We start from the raw sequence: 16,558 nt of genomic DNA, 5'->3' as shown, positions 1-16,558 counted from the left end.
TAATGCCACTGGTTTCTACATTGCAGTAGTGTACAAATTCTGTTTTGCTTGCTATAATAATTATACGAACGTCCCTTTAAATATTGAAAATACTTGCATAGGAAAAGGAAAGACTTCAACAGGAACAAATAAGGCCTCTTGGATGATAATATTGCTAACATTCTAGTGACGAAATCATCAACCATCAACAAGCATGCCTCGCAATAATTTGTATGGGACATTTTCTAATGATCAAGATACCCCTGCTACAACACACTCTCCAAGAAATCGTGAATCATCCTTCTCAGCCCCCATAACTGAAGAACAAACTCCACTCGATAACGACATGATACGAAATGATATTCGAGATAGTCCACCCCAGCAACCTTCATTCCGACATAGAAGTAGTACCATAACAAGTATAGTAAGCGATGGCTATCATATCGTGAAAGAGCATATGGATAAAGAAAAGTTCATATATTTGATACTGACATCAATAATGATATACTTCAGTTTCATCGTTGTGTTTGCTCCAAGAACATCATTATCCAGAGATTTTAGAAGATTTCATTCAACTAAATTGACTACTGCTGAAATTTACAGAATATATTTGGATACTTTCCAGAGCGGTAGACCTCATTTGATTGCTGATCATTTGGAAACGCTGAATGAATTGAATAATAGAGATGATAGAGAGAGTCAAATTTTAGAATTTATGGTAAAACAATTCAAAGATTTGGAATTTATACCGAAGATTGAGAATTATTATCCTTGGGTCACTGAACCAATTTTAACATCTGTTAGTTTATTAGATGGCGAGAATACAATTTTCAATGCTGCTATGATGGAGGATTGTCTTCTTGAAAAAAAGGGAGACAATGACCCCAAGAATGATCAGCATCAACGATATAAAGGAGGATTCCATGCGTATTCTCCAAACGGGCTAGTCACTAATCAATACATTTACAGCAATTATGGGACTCTAGAAGATTATAAATTATTATTAGAGAATAATATTGACATTGAAGGAAAAATACATATAATACGACAAGGTCAATTATTAAATGGACTAAAAGTTAAGAATGCCCAATTATATGGTGCTTCGGGAGTTATCCTTTATAGGGATCCCCATGATGATGGGAATATTACGAGAGGACATGGATTTGAAGAATACCCTGATGGGCCAGCAAGAAATCCAAGTAGTATTGAAAGAGATACTGTTCAATATTTTTTTAATTCACCAGGTGATCCGACAACGCCAGGTTATCCATCGAAATTCCCGAATATGGAACACTTATCGCCAACAGGTAAAATCCCAAGCATCCCCTCTGTTCCGATGAGTGCTAGAGAAATCCAACCAATATTAGAAACATTAACTAATCGAGGGTATCGATTTTTGAACGACAGTAATATTCAAGGCTTCCAAGGGTTCTCCGGACCGTCACCACCAAATTTACAAGTGAGACTTTATAACGAACAGACACATACCATTAAAGAAATATCAAATGTTGTTATTACTATTCCTGGAATTCTCACTGGTGGGGATGTAATTATTGGAGCTCACAGAGATACGTGGGGAGTTGGTGGAGTCAGTAGATCTTTTAGTGGTACTGCAATTTTGTTAGAAATTGCTCGAGGAATGAAAGAATTAAGGAAAAAAGGCTGGATCCCATTAAGAACTATCAAGCTAATTAGTTGGGATGGTAAACAGCCTTCGATGATTGGATCCACTGAATTTATAGAAGAACATATGGCCCTCTTGAAGAGAAATGCTCTGGTATATTTGAATCTCGACCATGCCGTTTCAGGAACACAGTTTACTTGTTCGGCGAATCCTTTATTGAATGATATCATCTATAAGACTGCAAAGATGACAAGCTTTAAAAAGGAAGAAGATCATACTCTCTATGAAGAATGGACGAAAGCTTCGAACAACACAATCGATATCATTGGAGGGGATTCCGACTATATGGGTTTTCAGCATTACTTAGGAATACCTTCGGCTACTTTCGCCTTTGAAAACAATGGAATCAATGATCCAATTTCTCATGTTGGTTCAGCGTATGATTCGATTGAATGGCTTCAAGGTTCAATGGATGTCGATTTTAAGCTACACAATACTATGGTCGAATTTATTGGATTATTGTCTCTAACAATTGGAGAAAACGAACTAGCAAGTTTTAAGACGCATCATTATTTGAACGCAATTTATTCAACATACAATATCCTTGTGGAATCACTCTCGAAAATTTTCCCGAATGATGATCAGTTATTAAAATCAGCAAAAAATGTTGCTGAAATTCTTGATTTGATAACGTGGAAAGATAGTATAAACTTCGATAAACAAAATACACTGCTGCGTGATGATTGTAGTAGAGATTTCCCCGTTTGGTCTCTATTCAAAAAATTCAAAATTTATATTCGTTTAACTAGGGCCAACAACAAACTGAAACAGCTAGATCAACTATTTATTACACAAAGAGGATTAAAGGATAGATCATGGTTCAAACATTCTATCCTAGCACCTGATAAGTTTATTGGTTTCAAAGGAGACGTTTTACCAGGTTTGCATGAAGCAATGATTTCAAAAGATAGAGACGAAGTGTTACAATGGCTTACTTTGTTATCAAGTCAATTCACCAATGTCAGGTATTTATTACAATAGTGAATTTATATATCTTATTTTTGTCCACATTCGTACAATACTGCTAGATGTAATTTACTTCTTATTGATAGTTCAGGGTTAGGTATTAACCACGTTCATGTGTAATATACGGGTTTGGTTCAGTTAGTTGTTTTATATAATAACGAAAAGATGATGATGATAAGGGGAATACCCAAAGGGTTGTAAGATTTTTAAAGTTCTCTGAAGTTGTCTCGGTTGCAAAGTTATCATTAGTAGTTCTTGAAAAGAAGAAGTACCAAGATATGGTTTCGAACAACCACAATTTCATAGTTTTTATTTCACTGTAAATGTATATTTTCCTCATTCAAATGTACATTGTCATTCAAAACAGGATACACTATGGGGTTACGAAAACCCATAACGAAAAATAAACAAAAATTGACTATTTGACAAGAAACGAACTTTTTCCAGTAAACTACTCTCGAAATGAATTGTTATTGAGTCTAGAACAGACAAAGCGAAAGACAGTTATTTCTATTCTACAAATATTCGATTTGAATATACAGGATTTAGATAAAAGTCCCCAAAAATTACAAAAATTACAAAGTACATCAATAATACGATGACATAATTTCCCAGTGAATAGACGAGAAATGAATGATAACTATACTTATTTCATTGAAACCAATTTAACATCGAAAGTTAATTCAGAGTTAGCCGGAATGCCTGGAAGTTTTTGGCTACCATAGGCAAATTGTGCTGGGATGGTAATTCTACGTTCACCACCAACTGCCATACCTGCAACACCAATATCCCAACCTCTAATAACTTCACCTCTCCCAAGTTTGAAAGTGAATGGTTTACCGCTTGTATTTTTATCAAAAACCTTCCCGTTTTTCAATTTACCAATATATCTCATACCAACCCTGGCACCACTTCTTGCTTCGGAACCTTCACCGACTTTACGATCTTCAATAATTATACCTCCTTGCAAAGTTCTTTTCTTTGGTTGCGGTTCTTCCTTCTTTGGCTTTGATTCTTGCTTCTTTTGCTTTGGTTCTTGTTTCTTCTTGGTAGGTCCCTCTTCTAGATCTTTTTTGAATTCGACCTTCTTAACCTTCTTTGAGACAGGTTCTTCTACTTTATCCTTCTTGGCCTTTTTATTTTTATTTTGACTTTGTTCAGCCTGTTTATCTTGCTTTCTCTTCTTACTGTTCTTTTCATCTTTAGAAATCAAGTCCTCTAAGTGTGCATCAATATCACTTGCATTTTCCAAAGCTTCTAATTTAGCGTCAATATCTTCTTCTTCTTCGAGATCATCTTCAATTTCTGCGTTTAATCTATCTTCTGCATCGTGATATATTTCTTCATCTTCCTCTGGAGTTGAAACTAATTCATCAGATTCCTCTTCACTATCACTTTGGCCCTCAAGTTCATAATCTTCTTCATCCTCAACTTCATCTTCTGAGTCAATTGGTGCATCGAATGGATGTTTAACGTAATTACCACTCAAAGACATCTTGTAAGACCCAGTAACGACGAAATGTACTTCTTCTTCTGGAGCAATAGTAATATCTAAACGCTGTTGGTATTGAGTTTCAGGAGATAAAGTCAATAAAATACATTCTTGAAACTCTTGATCTTCCTCTTCTTCAAGTTCATCAGCGACTTTCTTAGCTAAATCTTTTTCTTCAATTTCTTCTTCAGAATCGACATGTTCATGTTCATGATCGTGATCGTGATCGTGATCGTGGCCACAACAACCATCATCTCCAAATCCTGGAGTCTTCTTAATTATTCTCAAAGTAGAAGGTAGTTTCTTGTCATCAATAGGCGTTGGGTCAATGGATGCCATAGTAATACGGATAGTAACAGGTGTTTCACTGTTAACAGCTAAAGTTGGATCATATGGATCAACATTTAGGTTATACATAGCGATAGGTAACATATCAGACATCTTAACGGTACAGGATTTATATTTAGTAGGCTTGGTTTGTGTCCTATTAACCTTATTGCTGGGAAATGATATAGTTTTTGAAGGGCATCGATTTTTCACATCTCTCTCTATATATCTTTAAATAAAATTTTCAACATAGATTTTTTTTTTATAGATTTTTCGAAGGAAAAAAAAACTACAATTTCGAAGGAAAGAAACTTCATTTTACAAGATGAATACGTAGATGATTGGTGAAGGGCAGAGCTAACACCTGTCGATGAGTATATGTATGCTTGTATGAGTGTTAAAGACCTTTTCTTTTTTAAATACAATACCTTTTTAAAATTATTATCGATCCGTGGACCTTATTACAAATAGAAATAGCTAATATCTTAGCAAAAGTTATTAAAGTAGAATAGAGTAGAGTAGAATAATATAAACAGATTAAAAATCAGATACATGACCAGACATGATTAGATATAGTACATTATATCCTTAACCTCGTCATGGACATGTTGTAGTAATTTACCGGCTGGGATAATATCATCTTTGTGCTTTCTTTCTTTAGAGAATTCAAATTGAGCAATATCAAAGTTGGCCTTAAAGTATTGAGCAGCACGTTCACATAACAAATCAGCATAGTAAACTGGGGAAGCAACCTTAATACTTGTACTGGATCTACCAAATAAGTAACATAAAGCATGAGTAACTTGTTGTAAGTAATCAGAACCGAATTGGTTTTCATCGTAGACACACCAGTAATGACATGGAACACCAGTACCCTTCAATGGCTGTTGAGATTGTAAGAAGAAATCGAAATGAGCACTTGATGTAATACCACGATCAACAACGGTACCTGGCATAATATTACCGAATGATTGAACAGCGGCAACTTCACCCTTTTCATTGATGGCATTTTCTTCTAATGGCATAAATCTAACTTGGTTTCTTTTAACAACACAAATTGTAGTAATTGGTGGGTTGTATGCGACACCGTTATTCAATTTAGTACCTACTTTCTTAATAGTTTCCTTTAGATTTTTAACTTCGATTTGAACAACTTGAGAGAATTGTGATTCAGAAACACCATCCCTGTAAAATAAAATCTTTGGAGGTAATTTACCGTTGTTATGTTCTTGATACAATTTCAATCTGTTCAAAACCATGTTGCCAATACCGGCAATGATTTCTTCACCAGGTCCACTTTGTAGCAAATAGTTACCTGGGAATTGAGCAAATTTATCATCAAAGGAACCGACCATGGCAGCAATAGAATTTTGATCCTTTTCTGGGTAATGAGTAACATCAGCACCTAAGACTAAGAAGGGTAAACCAGTTTCCTTTTCTTTCAAAAGTGATATATCATTTGGACTCAAAGAATGGTTGATACCACCTAATTTCAAATTCATCTTCATAACAACATTAACGTTATATTGAACTGAACGTTTTCTAAAGTTATTCCAAATAACACAGTTATTTAGAACACCATATTTCAAATCAGCTAAATATTTCAATCTATTGTAAATACCAGAGTCATTAGCACGACCCAAGACAAACAGGACGTAAGTCTTTGGTGGGACCTTTTCCAACATTTGAGATAATTTTTCTTCACCTGGAGTAAGTTCCCAAGTGGTAACTGGACGGCCACCACCGAAACCTCCTCTGCCACCACGGCCACCTCTACCACCACGGCCTCTACCACGACCTCTACCACCACCACCGGTAACTTTCTTAGCTGGTGCATTGAAGCTGTTAATCAAGATTGGAGCTTGACTAGTGTCGAAATGAACACCAACATCAGCAACATCAGAAGAGAATTGAGCCAAAGAAGCCTTCAAATCATCCATGACGGATAGTGGCGGAGAATTATCAGAATCATTAATGAAAATGGCTCTTAAATTCATTGGTTCAGCTGGAGTAGAAATAAATTCATGTTCTTTTAAATTCCAATTACCTTTTGTTTCTTCATGGTTGTTCTTACCATTCTTGGTACCAAAAGGCTTATCAACATATTCTACTGTACTATCTTTGAATTGAACTACTGGGGCATCAATGACACGAGATGGGACCTTTAAGAAGCTGTATTCAGTATCATGAGGAGCCTTAGCATTTTCTTCTTCAGTGGATAAAGCTCTCTTGATAGCTGGTAAGGCTAGATTAGTGATAGCTCTAAACTTCTTTTCTGGTCTCAAAGCAGTGAATTCAATCATTTCCTTTTCATCTGTAACCATACCCTTTAATTTTTGACCTGGAACAATAATTAAACATTCAGGTGGAACAACGTTCTTACCACCTAAACTGACCATCTTAACATCTGGGTATTTCAATTTAATATCGTATTTCTTAGCGAAATAAGCAGTAGTAGTTACCATGATTTCCTTTTCACCTTGTTTTGGAACACCATTCTTTTCCATGTCACTTGGTAAAGTTCTAAATTTCAAAGAATCTGGTGTTTCACGGGCGAAACCAACAATCCCCTTTGGTTGCATTCTTCTTGGTGGTTTTGGAGTACCATCTGGATTGACACTATAGTTGATATAAGGTCTATAAACTTTCAAACCTTTCAATAAATCTTGAATGTCTCTATTTTTGTCGACAAAAAAGTTAATGTCCTTAGAAGTTGGTGGACCTCTTGGCTTTTGTCCTCTTCTTGAATTAGCTTGTTGATAACATTCAATAATCCAATCAAGTAAAGAGTATTGAGTCTTAGCATTTTCTTTGAATTTAGGATCACCTGGTAAATATTTGGTCCATTTAACGAATGGTAAGCAAACATTGATGGCATTTAATAAGACAGAACCATACGCATATCTTAAGGAAACTGTGAAACCATGCATTAAGAAACCACCAATTTGGAAAGGAGTAGCAATAGTACGTTCATTGAAAATGAAGAACTTATTACCGTTCAATTGATAAATTTGTTCGTCAGTGTTTAAGAATTTAACACCCATTAATGACAATAGGACAGCTTTATCAGTGTTAGCCATTTTATTTTCTTGTTCTTCCGGGTTTTTAGAGGTGGTAGCTTTGTAAATATCAGCTAAACCAACTTTAGCAACAAATTTCAATGTAATTTGAGAAGTTAATTCATCTAATTCTTCAGCTGATTTTGTATTTAAACCAGCAACAGTAGCCTTCTTCTTTTTTTGTTTGTTACTAACGTCCCAACAGCCATCAAATAACGTGAATTCTTCTAATGGGACATGAGAGTATAAAGTATCTTCACCATTGAAAGCAATACGATCTTTATATTTATATAAAGTTTCATCTTCATGGAATAAAGCTTCTAATAATTCGAATTTTTTTGGTTTAGATAAAGCAGGTGGAGGTCCTCTACGTGGACCAGATGGAGGAGGTGGATTAAAATCAATACGATAAGTGAAGATAAACGCAGATTTCCACCATGGGTCCAATTCAGAAGATCTTTCATCGGGACTGGCATCATCACCAACAGCCATTAAGATATGGTTAGTCAAAATATCAACTTTAGTACCTTTGGTACCGTAATCAACTCTTGGGTGTAATTTGAAACCATCTTTTTCTTCAGATGGAGCTTCCTTAGATGGTTTAACGTGAGTTAAATCAAAAGCTTCACTTGAAACTGGGATGTTTAATTGGGATGGGGCTGTACCGGGAACAGAAGTAGAGGTAGCAGCAACAGAAGTTCCTTTCTTATCTTCCTTTGGTTTTTTGGCCTTCTTAGTCTTCTTAGCCTTCTTTTCAGCAGCAGTAGTTTCATCCTCGGCTGGTGCTTCAGAAGAAGCTGTACTCTTTGGTTTCTTATCCTTCTTCGTCTTCTTTGATTTCTTTTCACTTTTACCTTCTTCAGTTGTTGGAGTTGCAGAACCTTCTTCACTAACTTCAGAATCCTTCTTAGCCTTCTTTTCAGCAGTAGTAGTTTCATTATCGGCTGGTGCTTCAGAAGAAGCTGTACTCTTTGGTTTCTTATCCTTCTTAGTCTTCTTTGATTTCTTTTCACTTTTACCTTCTTCAGTTGTTGGAGTTACAGAACCTTCTTCACTAACTTCAGAATCCTTCTTAGCTTTCTTTGGTTTCTTAGCCTTTTTTGGTTTCTTTTCTCCCTCTGCACTAGTAGGGGGAGTAGCAGTAGAGATAGAAGTTTCTGTTTCACCACCTTCAGCGTCCTTTGGAGCTTTTGGTTTCTTAGCCTTCTTCTTTTTCTTTGGTTTTTCTTCACCTTCAGCAGCAGCTGGAGCTGGAGATGCTTCAGAAGAGTTCTTTGAACTGGACTTCTTCTTAGGTTTTGGAACTTGAGCTCCAGTAGAAGCTGGAGGAGGAGCTGTAGCTCCTGGTTCAGTTGACATTTCTATCAGTTTTTCAATTGATTATAATTGCTTCTTATTATGAACGAATTATACTTATTAAGTATGACAGTTTCTCAAGAAGTTCAATGAGTCAAATATTTGTAGTGCTTCAGAATAAAGAATGCGTAGTAAACAACTTCTGGAAGAGGAAAACCGGACGAATTTTTATTTTTTGTATTTATTTCAATTGACAGGAGCCGATAGTCATAACCTTTGATAAGAAACAACGCTACCAGAAACTATGTCTTCCTTTGTTCAGCTGTGGGTCCAGGATTAAACGTCAACTCCTTTGTCTCTTGATTCTAGAATTGCTAGTTCGCCACTACTCCCCACACTCGTATTGTTCGAAATCAAAAAAGATTAAGAAAAATAAAATAAAGCAAATTTGCAATCGGGCGACAGCGACAGCGACACAATACATATTCTTTGGGAAATGGAAATGGGAAGGAATAGGCGTATTACTGACGTTTGTAGGTATGTAAATACGTAGATACATACTTAAAATACTGTTAGTGGCAGTCTCCTACTTCTACTTCTACTTCTACTTGTGCTTGTGCTTGTGCTTGTGCTTGTATTCATAGTTATATGGTGTAATCTGCCAGGTTTTCTGATGGAATATTTTGAGGAAGCTACAATCTAATATTATATGGATGTAACATCGTAGTGCATCTACGTTATGAGAAAAGATCTTAGTTTGAAATTAATATCCAATTTTGTTACGTTTGTATACGATTGGGTAATATAGTATAATATAATATAATATAATATATAATATAATATAATATAATATAATATGGTCTACTTATACTTGTTATTGTACTATTATTTAAGAATGTTGGGGTGGTTATTTATATAATTATTTATTTGTTTTGTTTTCTAATGTTTAATCGGTCGATTTTTTTTTATTTTACTTAGAATTTTAACAAATGTGGTTTGTCACCATTCTTCAAGGAGAATGAAGAAGCCAAGTATTGTTTCAATAATGGAGTCTTCTTAATTTCAGCCAATAAGGTCTTGTCAACATTCTTTTGATCTTCAATACGTTCAGCTTTGATTTCTTTAGTTTGTTGTTCTGGGAATAAGTTAGCTTCCTTCTTTTCCTTCTTGGTCAATTTTTCCTTGGAGAAGTATTCAACGTTGAATTTTTCAACATTGACATTTTCAATGGAGACCTTGGTAGAAGTAGCAATGACATAACGAGCGTTGACTCTTCTTAATGGAACACCATTAACTTTGAATGGACCAGACACTAATAAAGTGTTGTCTTCCATATTCTTCAAATAAACAACTCTCTTACCTCTGAAACGACCAGCTAATAAAATTAAAACTGTACCTGGGACTAAAGAGGCACGTAATTTTTGTGGACGGATGGCCTTTCTGGTCTTCTTGGCAGCAGGGACATCTTCAGATTGGTACCACTTTGGAGCCTATTATTAAATATAACCAATTAGAGTGTAAAAAACAACAACAATATAATATGATTATAATAAGTTAGTAAAAAGTTCATAATAATAAAAAAACTTGAGGAATAGGAATTAGAGTTGAGGGTTGGTGGAAGGGGTTTTTATTCTCTTATTTCGGTAAGATCTATCATAGCAATAAGGGAAAACCTTATTCACAATTGCGCTTTTTCCAATCCGCTTTCCACGCAGATTCTTTCTTTCATGGTGTTCGTTTCTTGATATGTTTTTCACATATTCCTTCATATTGTCGATAATAAACTCCCTATAACCTCATACTTATGTGTATTTTCACCTCTCAATCAATAGTTTCAATCATTAGGACATACTTGTTGGGCAGTCATTTCTGTTAGAATATATTTATGTGCTTTTATGTTTGAAAGTATACCAAAAGTATACACTAAGAAATTACTAACTATATTTTAAAAGGATGATTTCAAGTATATGTTGTTCGATCGACCACTCCACTGTGATTAGGGCTCCTGTTACTACTATCCACTATTACTATTACTAGGTATTACGCGCTATGCAACTGGCCTCTAGTTTCGCCGGATTGGTACCCTCCATCGCAGTTCCTGGAATCCACAGAATCAGTTTGGTGTTGTTGGTGTGAATCCCTGCCTGGCAGGCCTTCCTCTGCCAATCCCCTCCCCCGTGTAAGATGAATATGAACAGTAGGCAGTAACTGGAAAGGAGCAGGCAGACTGGGCTGGTCAGGAGCTCATCCAGAACTAACTAACTATTTCTCCCTTGCCTGAGGACTTGCCTAACAACTAAGCTTAGAAATGCGCGTCGCGTCGGAATTCCTCATACACCACAGGGGGGGAGGGGAGAGACGCGGTGTCTTTCCCAATTTGAATTTTTTTTTTGAAAGTTTCAAAGAAATTCGAGAAGTTTTTTAGAAAAAGTTGTCCACCCAGACCTTATTTCAATATTATAATGATGTCTGGGTTATCAATATATTTGACTGCTTCTTTTGAAAAATAAACCCGAATAAAATTAAAAATAAGAATGAGTTGAGTGTTGGCCAAAAAAAGGCAGCCATGAAGTCAAATAGAAGAAAAGGATGAATAGATGGATGGATGCATAAAAGGTTACAACTTTTGAAATAGGAAAAAACTAGGAGGTGAGCAATTATATCCATTTGCATACTATTCAAGAAAAAACATGGAAGGTCTTTTTTTTAACATAGATAACGGGTTTATCGAAGGTGTTGTTAGAGGATACAGAAATGGTCTTTTAACAAGTAATCAATATATTAATTTGACACAATGTGATACTTTAGAGGATTTAAAATTACAATTATCATCTACAGATTATGGAAATTTTCTTTCTTCAGTTTCCACTGAAGCTTTAACTACTTCAATCATTCAAGAAACCGCATCCGAAAAATTATATGAAGAGTTCAATTTTATTAGGAATCAAAGTAGTGGTAATACCAAATTATTTTTAGATTATATCACATACGGTTATATGATTGATAATGTAGCATTGATGATCACCGGTACAATTCATGAAAGAGATAAAGCTGAAATTTTACAACGTTGTCATCCATTAGGTTGGTTTGATACTTTACCAACTTTAACTGTGGCTACTGATCTTGAATCATTATATGAAACTGTCCTTGTGGATACCCCATTAGCACCATATTTTAGGGATTGTTTTGATAAAGCTGATGAGTTAGATGATTTGAATATTGAAATTATTAGGAATAAACTTTATAAGGCATATTTACAAGATTTTCATCAATTTGTTACCGATGTTATTGATGAACCAGCAAAGGAAATCATGCAAGGACTATTAGGGTTTGAAGGTGATAGAAGAAGTATTAACATTGCTTTGAATTCTTTACAATCAAATGATATCGATGCTAATTTGAAGAGAGAACTATTACCTGATTTGGGGAAATTATACCCAGTTGCAACTGAACAATTATCACATGCTACTGATTTCGAAGGTGTTAGAATGGCTTTAGCAAATGTCCCTGAATATCGTGGAATGTTAGAATCTGGTAATTTAGAAGATCATTTTTATAAGTTAGAAATGGAATTATGCAAAGATGCATTTACACAACAATTTGCCATTAGTACTGTTTGGGCATGGATGAAATCAAAGGAACAAGAAGTTAGAAATATTACTTGGATTGCTGAATGTATTGCACAAAACCAAAGAGAGAGAATAAATAATTATATCTCTGTTTATTAGAAGCTAGAAATGGCTTTATGTGCTTTTTCGAGCTGTTCGAATATATGCATTCCCAAAAGAAAACAAAAAAACGATCTATTCTTTTCTCAAATAAAATAGTTACGTAAAAAATAAAACGAAAAACGAATAACAACTCACATATTTCTACAACGAATATATATAATTAATTAACTCCAATAAATAATAATATTACAAAATAATACGAATCGTAACTATTGTTCATATTCCCTTGTCCTCGGCATAGGAATAATCCCCCCAAATTTCTCAAGTGGTTTAGATCAAGAATTTATTTATTTAAATTTAAATTTTGAAAAAAAATCGTTTATTACTATTATATAATATAATATAATATAATATAATATAATATAATATAATGTTGAATTACGTAATATCAAAGTTTTTGGATAATTGTATTAGTATGCATTGCCGTATGATTTGAAGGATAAATAAAAGGGTTTGTCCGTAGTGTAAATAAGAATATAATTGTTCGTAAAAATGCCGTACCAAAAAGGAGCAGAAATAATGGTGAAACCCTTCATTAATTCATGAAGGCAGCAATTGCAGCACCTATTAGGTTACTATCCTCCAAGAATTGTAATTGAATGGTATTGTTTGAATAAATTGATATTTGATCTTGGAAAAAAGTACAATATTGTAAGAATGACCCAACGTAACCAAATTGGAAAACTTGATTCTCATTTTCTTCAACAATTTTTGTATATTTTAAATTTATTATTGCCTTTAATGCGCCCACTAGATAAAAAGCGGCTCTCTGTATTAATAATATTGCAATTTTTTGAACTATAATTAATTGTTCTAATGATAATCCGAACTTTTCTTCATATTTCAAAGACAATTTTGTTAAATTTTTTTGTTTTACTAATTCACATACCAATTGTCCATCAAATTTAATGGCAGATGATTGTAAATTTGAAATGATGTGGTAATCTTGTAATATATTTTGTAAGATAATCGGTATATATTTCCCTGAGGTAATAGTTTCCAAAGGCATATTGATTTTAGAGTAGCGATTAGTAGAGATATCAAAGGGAGCTAAATCAATAAAAGTACCCAAAAATCCGATTTCTGAGTTAATAATTGAACTTTTCACATTTTCATTTTTCTTCAAAGAATCTTTAAACTGCCATTGTTTAAAAACAGGTAATGAATCAAAAGGTAATTCAAAACAGGAATTAGTACCGGTCCCCAGTATCAGAGAGAATGAATTAACATCTTCATTTTCACCCTTGGTGCCAATTATTTGTTGTGGACAAAAGACCTCACTAGTCAAATAAACAGCGACAGAATCATTAATAATATCACCAATTTTCACGTTTGGCATACCATTTTCAATAAACGATTTTTTCAATATTGAATCTAATGGAACACCAACAAGATCATCAGTCATTACGAAACCTTTACCCATAGCTACAATTTCTTTCCTTTCATTCAACGGGAAACTGAAAGTTACCGCGACCAATAAATCATTATCGATGTCTTCGATACTATCCAAATTGGATAGAAATGAAGGATGATTTACGATCCATCCAATGATATCATTGAAGAAATCTTGATTAACTATTTTATTTGTAATTTCTAAATCATGTTGTGATTGAATTTTACAATCAGGCATTGAAACGAATGCGAATTTCAATCTCGTACCTCCAAAATCAATAGCTAATATACGTTTATGATTTACTGCGACGACGTTATCTAATATTGATGATCTGATACCCTTCGATAGTGATTTTGTTGGGATCATTGATACTGTGCTTGTGTTTAATCTTTCTTGCAATTCATTTTGGAAAAGTTGAATTGCTTCTGGTAATGAGTGCTTTGGTGTGAGCCAATGTTTTAGATCATCCCAGAGGAATGAACTGTCGTCTGTGTTGTTTATAGAATTGCTACGTGTCATAGCAGTCGCATTTGTAGTTGTCACTGTAGCGGTTGTCATTATTAATATAAAATTGTTTTTAGCGAGTCTGCAATGGATAATAAAGAGACTATCTTATTGTATTACGTGTAGTGTAGTATCGTATAGTATAGCCGTTTTTCGTTTTTTTCACTGATTGATTTGCGGAGTAGGTGAAATTTTCTCGAAAGTTGATTAATTTAAGGTCAAAAAGATTTAAAGTTTAAGATTGAAGATGTTCCAACAAGATTTTTTGGAAAAAAAAACAATTGATAAATTGTTATATATACTTGGGAAAAAAAAGATCAAAGATCGAGATCCATGTACAGCATTACTAAAATAGAAAATATATTAATATCCAGCACTTACCTACTTTCCTTATCAATGGCATGTTCTATTATCTTACCATCATACGTACTTCTATTAATATTATATGTCTTGTTGCTGGCTTATAGTGAATTTGTTAACGCGGGGGTTTCCTAATCGGGGAATGGCTGGGAACGCGTGAAACAGTTTTGATACAAGTTGTGCGGCCCTTTCTGTGGTGTTTAAAGCTCTTGGCGTGGCAATTGTGTTTTTCGCGTATTTTTCCTCTTTCGGGAATGTAATTTGTCTCTGATTTCTGATCTGTGATCTGGGAAGAATGATCTGTGAAGAATGCTCTAAGAAGTATGGATGTAAATTGAGTGTTTTGACGTTTTACCTCCTGGTTTAGTACCGTTTCAGAGTTATATATAGACTTGGGTTTATAAAATCAGCTGACATTCCTCAGGCTGTTTGTTGTTTGTTGTTCTTGTTGCAACAAACGATGTCACTTTCATCTTCGTTTAGCCAACTCGTCATACAATCAAGACTTATCCCGCCTTTCAGAAATATGTCAGTTATAGCTTACATGTATCTAGAAATCGCCTAAACTAATCAGTGTTGATTAGTTTGGCAGCAATTATAGTAAAACCAAAAGACTGTCGTCTAAGTGCGTCGCGCGACACAAATTTCTACCAACCTGAGATCTTCCTGATATATATTTTTATATATATATATATAATATTTTATATTGATATAGAAAACAACAAGAGAAGTACGCATACAACCCTTGCTAGATTTCACAAACCATACGATCTACGATGCCTTATAATCATATTTTGCCTGCAAATCCAACCTCAAAATCTGGCGATTATGGCGGAGACTTCTATGTGAACAATGGTAAAATAATTCATTTAATTCAAAAATTCAACCTATTCCAATCTAATGTGAGAAACTTACAACAAGGATGTAACACCTATAAAAATTCATTAGATTTACATCTTCTCAACACAATAATGCTTTTTGATACATTCCGTAACGTTTTCAAAGAACTAGAAGATACATCACTACAGCCACCATTACATCAACAAGAGATGAATGCAAATAAGAAACGAACTTCGCTTATTTCAGAAATTACATATTCTTTGAAAGATATTTCAGACAGAGTTAATCGTGAATTCCTTTATTTCGAAAAAACTGTCATAAAGTCGTTAAATGATTTACTTCATCTTTGCCATCAAATTAATAATAGAATCGCAAGAAGAAGACAATATTGTAACAAATTAAATAAGTTTTGGAAAAAAAGAACACAATGCAATGAAACATTACAGAGGCAAGAAAAAAATCGTTCTAGAAGCTTTGAAAAATATAAGAGACGAAAATTTCAATGTGAGAGATTTATGAGGGACCTTACATGTGATCTAGAAAAAGATGATAAATTCTTAGAACAACAAATATCGTTTTTCCTTCAATTAAGTTCTGAATTCTTTGAAACGTGGTTTAGTAATTATTTNTTTACCGTTTTCAGAATAACATCTATATTACATTTCCGTCAATGGAAGACTCCACATTTGAATAACGTCATAGATCTTGATGATTCCTCGCCGAACAATGAAAGTAAGGAGTATTTAAATTCACCTATTTCCAATAAACAAGTATTGAAAACTTTTCATCAAAATTACGATTTAATTCTTAGTGAAGTAGAAAATTTTGAAATAACAGATTATTTGAATTTCATATGAATTTGCGTTATTCATCGGACAAATGCATAGAAAAAATAAGCTTAATACAAAAGAATATTTAGATACTATA

At 34.1% G+C, this 16,558-nt stretch overlaps 7 protein-coding genes across 7 annotated transcripts; 3 read left to right on the top strand and 4 right to left on the bottom strand.

The window, feature by feature from the left end:
- Positions 1–193: 193 nt before the first annotated feature.
- Positions 194–2,644, top strand: VPS70 (putative zinc metalloprotease; the record flags this gene model as incomplete). Its single annotated transcript, XM_003672371.1, has 1 exon — positions 194–2,644. One exon carries the CDS (start codon positions 194–196, stop codon positions 2,642–2,644), a length of 2,451 nt encoding a protein of 816 aa, XP_003672419.1.
- Positions 2,645–3,275: 631 nt separating this feature from the next.
- On the bottom strand, positions 3,276–4,562 carry FPR4 (peptidylprolyl isomerase FPR4; the record flags this gene model as incomplete). The annotated part of the gene is made up of 1 exon (XM_003672370.1): positions 3,276–4,562. The coding sequence occupies one exon, from the start codon at positions 4,560–4,562 to the stop codon at positions 3,276–3,278; it is 1,287 nt and encodes a 428-aa protein (XP_003672418.1).
- A 452-nt stretch (positions 4,563–5,014) lies between these two features.
- On the bottom strand, positions 5,015–8,866 carry NDAI0J02820 (uncharacterized protein; the record flags this gene model as incomplete). The annotated part of the gene is made up of 1 exon (XM_003672369.1): positions 5,015–8,866. One exon carries the CDS (start codon positions 8,864–8,866, stop codon positions 5,015–5,017), a length of 3,852 nt encoding a protein of 1,283 aa, XP_003672417.1.
- Positions 8,867–9,777: 911 nt separating this feature from the next.
- On the bottom strand, positions 9,778–10,670 carry RPL6B (60S ribosomal protein eL6; the record flags this gene model as incomplete). The annotated part of the gene is made up of 2 exons (XM_003672368.1): positions 9,778–10,293; positions 10,656–10,670. 2 exons carry the CDS (start codon positions 10,668–10,670, stop codon positions 9,778–9,780), a joined length of 531 nt encoding a protein of 176 aa, XP_003672416.1.
- Positions 10,671–11,493: 823 nt separating this feature from the next.
- On the top strand, positions 11,494–12,531 carry VMA6 (H(+)-transporting V0 sector ATPase subunit d; the record flags this gene model as incomplete). Its single annotated transcript, XM_003672367.1, has 1 exon — positions 11,494–12,531. The coding sequence occupies one exon, from the start codon at positions 11,494–11,496 to the stop codon at positions 12,529–12,531; it is 1,038 nt and encodes a 345-aa protein (XP_003672415.1).
- A 538-nt stretch (positions 12,532–13,069) lies between these two features.
- On the bottom strand, positions 13,070–14,485 carry NGK1 (hexokinase; the record flags this gene model as incomplete). The annotated part of the gene is made up of 1 exon (XM_003672366.1): positions 13,070–14,485. One exon carries the CDS (start codon positions 14,483–14,485, stop codon positions 13,070–13,072), a length of 1,416 nt encoding a protein of 471 aa, XP_003672414.1.
- Positions 14,486–15,567: 1,082 nt separating this feature from the next.
- On the top strand, positions 15,568–16,488 carry NDAI0J02780 (uncharacterized protein; the record flags this gene model as incomplete). Its single annotated transcript, XM_003672365.1, has 1 exon — positions 15,568–16,488. One exon carries the CDS (start codon positions 15,568–15,570, stop codon positions 16,486–16,488), a length of 921 nt encoding a protein of 306 aa, XP_003672413.1.
- Positions 16,489–16,558: the final 70 nt, after the last annotated feature.

This window comes from Naumovozyma dairenensis, chromosome 10 (assembly GCF_000227115.2).
Source record: "Naumovozyma dairenensis CBS 421 chromosome 10, complete genome".
Taxonomy (NCBI): Eukaryota; Fungi; Ascomycota; class Saccharomycetes; order Saccharomycetales; family Saccharomycetaceae; genus Naumovozyma; species Naumovozyma dairenensis.
The sequence above is the reverse complement of the archived record's forward strand: the minus strand, read 5'-3'. Positions and strand labels throughout refer to the sequence as shown.